The 9,091-nt window shown below is 42.4% G+C and overlaps 1 protein-coding gene across 12 annotated transcripts in view; it reads right to left on the reverse strand.

The window, feature by feature from the left end:
• The window catches only part of ATP9B (ATPase phospholipid transporting 9B (putative)), a 217,666-nt gene extending 209,211 nt beyond the window's left edge, over positions 1-8,455 (reverse strand). For 3 of the 12 annotated variants that reach the window (XM_049698583.1, XM_049698586.1, XM_049698585.1), the window contains exon 1: positions 8,281-8,454. In XM_049698583.1, the coding sequence (XP_049554540.1) occupies positions 8,281-8,396 (116 nt within the window). In that variant the 5' untranslated portion in view covers positions 8,397-8,454. Of the gene's footprint in view, positions 1-7,947; positions 7,970-8,011; positions 8,161-8,280 lie in introns of those variants that run through there. The other 9 variants (XM_049698579.1, XM_049698578.1, XM_049698582.1 and 6 more) reach the window with 9 other exon arrangements.
• Between the last annotated feature and the right edge of the window lie 636 nt (positions 8,456-9,091).

The following is a 9,091-nucleotide window of genomic DNA, read 5'->3' on the forward strand; positions in this document are numbered from 1 at the left end:
GCTATCCCAATCACCAACTCTATCTTCATGCTGACACTGTCGGTTTAGAAAATTAAGTGAGACATTTCCATGCTGGTAAGTGTGAAGAATGTCATAAACGTGTGCGAACTACAGCCCCCGTAAAGGAAATTAATTCTATAAATTTTAAGACTATGTCTCTGATTCCAAGGAATCCTGGGCCTGGGTACTTGGATAAATGCTATCTTACTAATCATTCTGTACTTTAAAAAAGCTTTCAATTGCAAACCATCACGGCAAAGGAAAAGTTTCATCTTTACAAACAGTAAAATATTTTTTTATCATCATGATAACTGTAAAATTTTTAAGATTCAGAGAAAATTGTATGTAGACACTCAATGAGAAAACTAACACTAAAAAAAAAAAAATTGTGTTGCCTCTACTAAGAAACGTACTAATATTTTAGAGATAATCAGACAATAGGCATCTGTTCTCAGCATGAGTCTCTTTTTAAAAGAGACTGATAAAACAGAAGACTTAAATAAGGTCCACAGCCCCATAGCATAACACCAAAATGTCCAGGATACAAGCAAAAATCACTCATTACACCAAAAACCAAAAAACCTCAAATTGAATGAGAAAAGAGAATCAAGAGATGTTAACATCAAAATGATGCAGATGTTGCAATTATCTGACAAGGGTTTTAAAACATTCATCATAAAAATGTTTCAACAGGCAATACAAACATGTTGAAGCATATGCAAAAGAACAGAACGACTCAGCAAAGAAACAGCTAATATAAATTAGTATCAACTGGAAATTTTGAAACTAGAAAAAAAAATAGCAGAGACTTAAAAACTGAATGGACAGGCTCAGCAGCACAATGCAGGAGACAGAGGAAAAATCAATGAACTTGAAGACAGAACAACAGAAATCACCCAATCTGAACAGAAAACAGACTTAAAACAAATGAACAGAACTCATGACCACATGGGACTAAAAGAAAAGATCTCACAAGGTGTCACTAGAGTAACAGAAGAAGAGAAAAAAGAAGGTCCCAAACATAAGTATTCAAACAAATAAAGGCTGAAAACTTCTATTTGACAAAAGATTCAAGAAACTAAGTGAAACAGTATAAACTCAAAGAAATCTATGCTAAGGCCCATAATAATCAAACTACTGAAAACTAAAGACAGAGTTTGAAAGTAGTGAGAAATGATATCTTACCTACAAAGGAAAAATCATTCAAATGACATCAGATTTCTCATCAAGAATCATGCAGGCCAAAAAGAAGTGACATAACATTTTTCAAGTGCTCGACCCCAAACTGTATATCTCATGAAAATATCCTTTAGGAATGAAGGGGAAATAAGACATCCTCAGATAAAGTAAAACTAAAAGATTTGTTTCCAGCAGACCTACCCTCAAAGTATAGCTAAGGAATTCTTAAAGCAGAACAGAAACAATGAAATAAAGAATTTCGGTACATCAGGAAATAAAAGAACAACAGAAATAGCAAAAATATGGGTCAGTATAACAGACCATCCTTCTCCTCTCGAGTTTTCTAAATTATGTTTGAGAGATGAAGCAAAAATTATAACACTGTCTGATGTGCAGCAATTCTAATTGTATGTAAGGGAAATATTTAAGTACTTTTACATATGTAAAATTTACATATAATTTTACAAGACACAAGCATACCTCAGAGTTATTGTGGGTTCGGTTCCAGACCACTGCAATGAAGCAAATACGGCAATAAAGTGAGTCACATGAATTTTTGGTCTTCTGGTGCCTATAAAAGTTACGTTTACAATGTACTGTAGTCTATTAAGTGTGCAACAGCAATATGTGTAAAAAAAAAAAATATGTGCCTTAATTGAAAAATACTTTATTACTTAAAAATGCTAACCATCATCTAACAATGCGGTGTTGCCACAAACCTTCAATTTGTAAAAAACACAATAATGCAAAGCACAATAAAACAAGGTATGCCCATAATTACATTACTAATAGGGGAGAATAAAAGGATGTAAGGTAAGAATTATACACTTTACTCAAATTGATAAAATATCAACACAAGTATACTGTGATGAGTTATATATGTATAATATAATATCTAGAACTGCTAAATAGTACTTATACAAAGAGAAGATCCAACATAAAACACCATAAGTAAATCAAAATGGAATTCTAAAAAGTGTTCAAAGTAACCCGCAAGAAATCAGGAAAAAGAAAACAGAGAAACAAAAAACACAGAAAACAAAAAGTAAAATGGCAGATGTAAGCACTAACTAACCATCACTACAATGAATGTAAATGTTCTAAATACATCAACTCTAAGACACAGATCGGCAGAGTGGATAAAAAATATAAACCAACCATACACACACTAAAAGAAACTCACTTTAAATATTAGTAGGTTGAATTTAAAAGGATGGAAAATTATACGCCAGGCCAACATAAATCAAAAGAAAGCAGGGCTTCCCTGGTGGCGCAGTGGTTGGGAATCCGCCTGCCGATGCAGGGGACATGGGTTCATGCTCCAGTCCGGGAAGATCCCACATGCCGTGGAGCGGCTGGGCCCGTGAGCCATGGCCGCTGAGCCTGCGCGTCCGGAGCCTGTGCTCCACAACGGGAGAGGCCACAACAGTGAGAGGCCCGCGTAACGCAAAAAAAAAAAAAGTTAACTTCAGAGCAATAAAATTACTAGAGACAGACAGGGAAATTACATAAGGATAAAAGTGTCAGGCCCTCAAGAACACAAAGCAATCCCAAACGCGAATGCACCGAACAACAGACCTGCAAAATATGTGAAGCAAAAATTGAAAAAACTAAAAGGAGAAATAGACAAGTCCATGATTACACTCAAGAGACTTCAACTACCCACCCTCAACAACCCATACAACAACTAGACAGTAAACCAGGAAGGAGAGAAGAACTCAACACCATTAACTAACGAGATCTAATCACATTTCAGAACATTTCACCCAACAACAGCACCATACACTTCTTTTCAAGAGCCCCAGGAATTCTTACCGATGCAGACCATATCCTCAGTCACAAACTGCACCAAATTTAGAATAACTGAAATCACACAAAGTGTGTTCTTTGATCACAAAGGAATCACACTAGATATTAGTAACAGGAAAATAACAGTAAATTTTCCAAACACACTTCTAAATAATCCATAGGTCAAAGAGGATGTCTCAGAGAAAATCAAAATACCAGAATTTGTTGGACACAGATAAGTCAGTACCAAGAGGGAAATTTACAGCACTAAACATTTATACTAAAAAGAAGTCTCTAATCAATAATCCAAGCTCTCACCTTAAGAAATGAGAGGAAGAGAAAAATAAACCTAATGTAAGCAAAGGAAGGAAAAAATAAAGAGCAGAAACTAATGAAGTGGAAAAAAAGAAAACGATAGAAAAAATAAGTAAAATAAAGATGGATCTTTGAAAAGATCAAACCTCTAGCAGGAACGACCAACAAATAGAAGTGAAGGCACAAACCACCAACACCTGAATGAAACAACATCAAAAGGGAAATACGGGACTACTACAAACAACTCTACACACATAAATACGGCAACTTACCTGAAACAAACCAATTGGTCATGGGGCACAAACTATCAAAACTCACCAAATAGGAAATAGGTCATTTGAATAGCTCAATAACTATTAAAGAAACTTAATTTTAAATTAAAACACCCCAAAAAGAAATCGCCACGTCCAGATGGTTTCACTGGAAAATAGCAAATATTTAAAGAAGTAACACCAACTTTACACAATGTCTTCCAGAAAGTAAAAGAGAAGGGAACATTTCCCTACGCATCTCGTGGGGCCAGGTAACAGGGGTTAAATCTGACCATCACTGCCACTCTATTCATGGAATTTAAAGTCTAATGAGAAGAGAAGCAGTTATAGTCAAGTGCAATCTGTGGTACGAGGGGAAACAGAGTCCTACAGGAGCCTGGCAGGCGCATCCCATTTTATCCTGGCTGGGGTTGAGATCAAGGAAGCCTTTAGAAATAGTCATTTCAGATGCTGACAAAGTCAGGAATAACGCCACTGAAATAACGGAGATGTGTAAGTGCCAGAAGAAACAGCTAGAAGAGTCCAAAGTAACTGCCTGTGGGATGAGAGGCTGGGATAAGGGAGAATGAAGATGAGGGGTGAGGGCCACAGTATCTTATCATAAGCATTTTACCACCAATTAACTTTTTAAACTATACGTAAATGTTACCATGATAAAATACAACCGAAGCCAAACTTCACAAAATAATGCAGAAGCACAACTTCCAGTCACAATCCATTTCTCCCTGCTCCTCTCACCTAAGTACAACTATAAACCTTGGGAATAAAGCAAGAGCCAACCACAGGAGAGCTCTGGAAGGTGGGAAGAAGGCAGCAGTGAGAGGAAGAGAGCTGGGCTGATCTGGGATGCGGAACTGGAGGAACACAGTGGCAGGACGTCTTACATGCCCCCACCGGACAAAAGGAAGGACACAGGCCCAGCATTGCCTAACTCCCAACCTAGCAAGAAAAGGCAGCCCAGGAAGGCCATTACTCCCCTGGCAGAACAAGAGTCCACCACCACCAGCAATATAAGATTGACAAGTAGCCATGGGAACTGGCATCCTTCCCCACGGGCCTGAGACTCCCCTATCCCACCCAGGGACACGAGGGCATCCAGGTGGCACCAGGTAGGGTCCCTGCCACAACAAGAGGTTAGAGGCCTCAGGAAGCCTCCGTGTCCCCATGAGCCTGAGGCACCCCTCTCTCAGCGGGCTGGGGGGCGGCCAGCAGCACCAACAAGTGCAACCCCACGACTGAAGCAGCTAGCTCAGGAAATGGCTTCTCTCCATGGCCTCTCCTCTTCCCCAAGATGCCAGAGCAGCCAGGGGCACCAGAAAAAAGGATTTGGGCACAGAAAGCCTCCTGGCCACAGTGGTGCTGAGTCTCCTCTCATACCAAGACACACCAGGAAAGTCAGGGGGCACATATGGAGGGGACATGTCCACAGCCACTGCCCAGCCAACACAGCCTCACCATCCACATGGGATGACACAACCACCTCTCACCAAAAGACACTGGGCCTAGGGGAATCCCTTCTTTTCCTCAGCAGCGTAAGTAGAGACAAGTAAGAGCTCCAGTAGCACCACATAAACCAAGCACACCAAAAATCACAACCCTGAGAATTAAACTGTCATTGGAACCACAGCCGACAAAGGTAGGCCAGGACCTATGTGCTAAATCTAAACAGGGTGATCATCTGCTAAAATAAAAGGTATAAATAGGGCCCACATTCTCCTAATAGATGAAATATCCAGGAAACAATCAAAAACCATCCATCATACAAAGAACCAAAACACTTACAGTGGGAATTAGAAAAGACAATCAAGTGACACCAAAACTAAGATGAACTCAGATACTGGAATTATGTAACAAGCATTTCAAGCACCGAACATAAGTATGCTTCAACAATCAATTTCAAATTCTCTTGAAACAAAGAAATTATAAAACTTAAAAATACAATAGTAGAAACAAAACCCCACTGGATGGGATCTATAGTAGAGTGAAAAAGACAGAGGACAGAATTAGGGAACTTGAGAACAAGTAAATAGAATTTACGCAGTCTGAACAACACAGAGAAAAGAAACTGGGAAATAAAAGAGCCTAAAGGAATTACGTAAAACTAACAAAAGATCCAGCATTTGTATCACTGGAGTCCAGAAAGAAGAGGAGAAAGGGGTGGAAATGAAAGAGGACTTGAAGAAATAATGGCTAAAAACTCCCTAAATTTGGGGAAACAAAATACAACAGATTCAAGAAGCTCAGTGACTACCAAACAAGTTAAACCCAAAGAAATCATCAAAACGTGAAAGCAGCCAGACATAAATGATGCGTTACCTACAGGGAACACCAATTGGAATGACAGTGGACTTCTAAGCAGAAACTATGAAGGCTGGAAGGAAGTGGAACAAGAGTTTCCAAGGACTAAGAAAAGAAGTGACCAGGAATTCTACATCCAATAAAACTATCTTTCAGGAATAAAGGAGAAATAAAGACCTTCTAAGACGAAATCTCAAGATGGGCTATAGGAAGGTCTTGAAATAGAAAGGAAATGAAAAAAGAGAGAATCCTGGAACATCAGGAAGGAAGAACAAAAAAGAGCAAAAATATGGGTACATACAATAACCTATCCTTATCATCACAAGTTTTATAAACCATATTTGATGATTTAAACAAAAAGTATAATACCATCTGATACTCAGGACATGATATTTAAATTGCAGGGGGGAAAAGGGAGGTAAAGGAACCAAAATGAAGTTTCCACAAATCACTCCACATAGTAAAATACTGATACCAATACACTATGGTGATAAGTCACATACATATACTGTAATACCCAGAGCAAACACTATAAAAACTATACAAAGACCTACACCAAAAAACACTGTAGCGATATCAAAAGAGCGTTCAAGTAAAAGGAAAGTAAGAAGAGAAACAGAAGAATGAGAATCCAAAGAAACAGAAAACATTAATAAAGTGGCACACTTAAACTCTAATGTATCAGGGACTTCCTTGCTTCCTTGGCGGTCCAGTGGTTAAGACTTTGCCTTCCAATGTGGGGGGTATGGGCTCGATCTCTGGTCAGGAGCCAAGATCCCACATGCCTCAGGGCCAAAAAACCAAAACATAAAATAGAAGCAATATTGTAACAAATTCAATACAGACTTTAAAAATGGTACACATCAAAAAAAAAAATCTTAATAAAAAACTCTAATGTATCAATAATTACCTGAAATGTAATGGCCTAAACATACCAATCAAAAGACAGAGATTGACGGATTGAATAATGGAGAAACATGACCCAACAGAAACTCACTTCAAATTCAACAACTTAGATAGGTTGAATGCTAACACCATGCAAACATTTATCCACAAAAAGCAGATGTGGCTACACCAGTCTACTAAAGTAGACTCCAGAGTAAAAAAAATTTCCAGAGACAAAAAGAGAAATATTACCTGACAATAAAAGAAGTATCCACCCTGAAGACACAGAGATCCTAAATGTGTATTTACCAAATGACTGAGCCTTAAAATATATAAGGCAAAAACTCACAGATGTGAACTGTGATGGAAACCGACTGTGAAATAGGTGGCACGTTTTCAAATAATATCTCCTAAAATCAACCACTTAGAAGATTACCTATGCAATTACTCTTCCAGGTAATATCAGGGAAGAAAGGAAACGATACTTCACTTCAGGGCCAAACACTAAAAATGGGCACCTTACTAACTTCTCCTGTAACCCTCAACAATTCTATGAGGAAAAATACTGCCCCCCCCCCATTTTACAGCAGAGGAAATTAGGGCCTATGGTTACCTAAGATCAAACAGCTAGCTAATACGGAAATGAACCAAGATTCAATCCAGCTCTGTAGCATCATAATATGTACTCTTCTGACTACATGTTACAGCCTCTCAAACAGCCCAAACCAAAAACTATTCTAAAATTGGAATCCTGAAGCAACTGGATATTGAAACCCGTACTTTTTCACTCTATGTACTAAAGACTGATTGCTTCTACAATTGCCCAGGAATAAAATTTTAACAACTCTGAAAAGCATTATCTCCCCTTCCTATAAGTTTCTTTTTCTAACCACTCTATCATTTATAAGTGTAGTATTCTTCCCTTTGGGTAAGAAATAAGTTACGAACTAAAACCAACTAGGGTATGAGACTTCCATTTTAAATCAAAGGTCTGCACTGTTTAATTCTACCTCTTACTAACTGTTAACAATTTAACCTTTCTGAATCTCCGTTTCCCATTCTTAAGAGCAAAAATTCTTGTCAACACAAAGTACTTTGTATGTACACGTTCAAGTAAAACGTGCACTTAGTAAACAAACTGAAATGTCTTTATTTGCTCTTTACATTTGTGAAAGTGATTCCCAACATGATTTGTATTTCTAAAACTAACTGGAAGTTGTATCTGCGATCTTCGCGATTTCTCTGGTGACACAGTACAGGTCTCGGAAACTAACAACTTGCGTGATCGGTGCCGTGCGACCTGCGGTGCCAGTGCTACTTGAGGGAGCAGCCCCCCGAACCAGAGGCTCTTCCTCCTCTGCGCTCAGCCCGGCGCCGGGGCACACCAGGGTCGTGGCAGCGCCCGGGCACCTCCCGGACCGTGGACGCCCTCCCCGGGTCAGGCGCACCCGCGGGGCTCCGGAGCCGGCCGCCCTGGGCGGACCCCACCGGGCCGGGCGGGGAGGGGCGCCTGGGCGGAACGGTGGGGCGGCACCGTCGTTACCTGCTGGACCGCTCGGCCCCCGGCCCGGGCCCCGCCGCGCTGAAGTAGGCCGCACGTTTGCAGCTGGCCGCGGCCGCCGCGCTGCGCACCGGGTACAGAGGGATCTGTTCCGCCATGTTCTGGCCGCCACCTTCCCGCCCCTCCCCGATCCCCCTCAGTTCGTCGCCTTTCCCCGCCTTCTCCTCTCAGCTCCGACCCCGCTGAGGCTCCGCCCGCGCGCCCTGCCCCTTCACCGTGCGTCGAGGCCTGATGGCGTCACCACGTGTCGGGGCCCGATGACAACGCCGTCAGCGACGGTGCGGTGCGGGAGGCGGAGGCACCCGAGGCCCCGCCCCCCGCGCGTCGGGGCCAATGACGTCACCTGCGGCGAGGGCGCGAGCGGGAGGCGGTGGCGTTCGGAGGCCCGGCTCCTCGCGCGTCGGCCACCGGTGATGTCACCGCGCGGCGAGGCCAAGAGCGGCGGCCGAGGGATACCGGGCTGGGCCGGGTGCGTGCGCGCATGCGCCGCTGGCCGGACTGTGCTGAGCGCGCATGAGCCGGAGCGCTTTCTAGGAAGAAGTGCCGGTGTGCCCCGCCCGTGGGGACTTCCCTGAGAGCCCGGTGCGGGGCACCGAGGGCCTTGCCGCCCACCCCTGGTACCCCATTGCACCGGAGCCCGACCCACCTCCTTAGCGCAGTGCGCAACCTGGACGCCGCGCGGGGCTGACCGGCCTTCCCTCCTCCGTTCGGCGGCGCCCCAGCTCACGTGGTCCCTGCAGGTCCCCCCTGTGGTGAAGGAAGCTGGTGGCCAGTGCCTGTTGCTACAATAGCA

Source organism: Orcinus orca, chromosome 15, assembly GCF_937001465.1.
Source record: "Orcinus orca chromosome 15, mOrcOrc1.1, whole genome shotgun sequence".
Lineage (NCBI taxonomy): Eukaryota > Metazoa > Chordata > Mammalia > Artiodactyla > Delphinidae > Orcinus > Orcinus orca.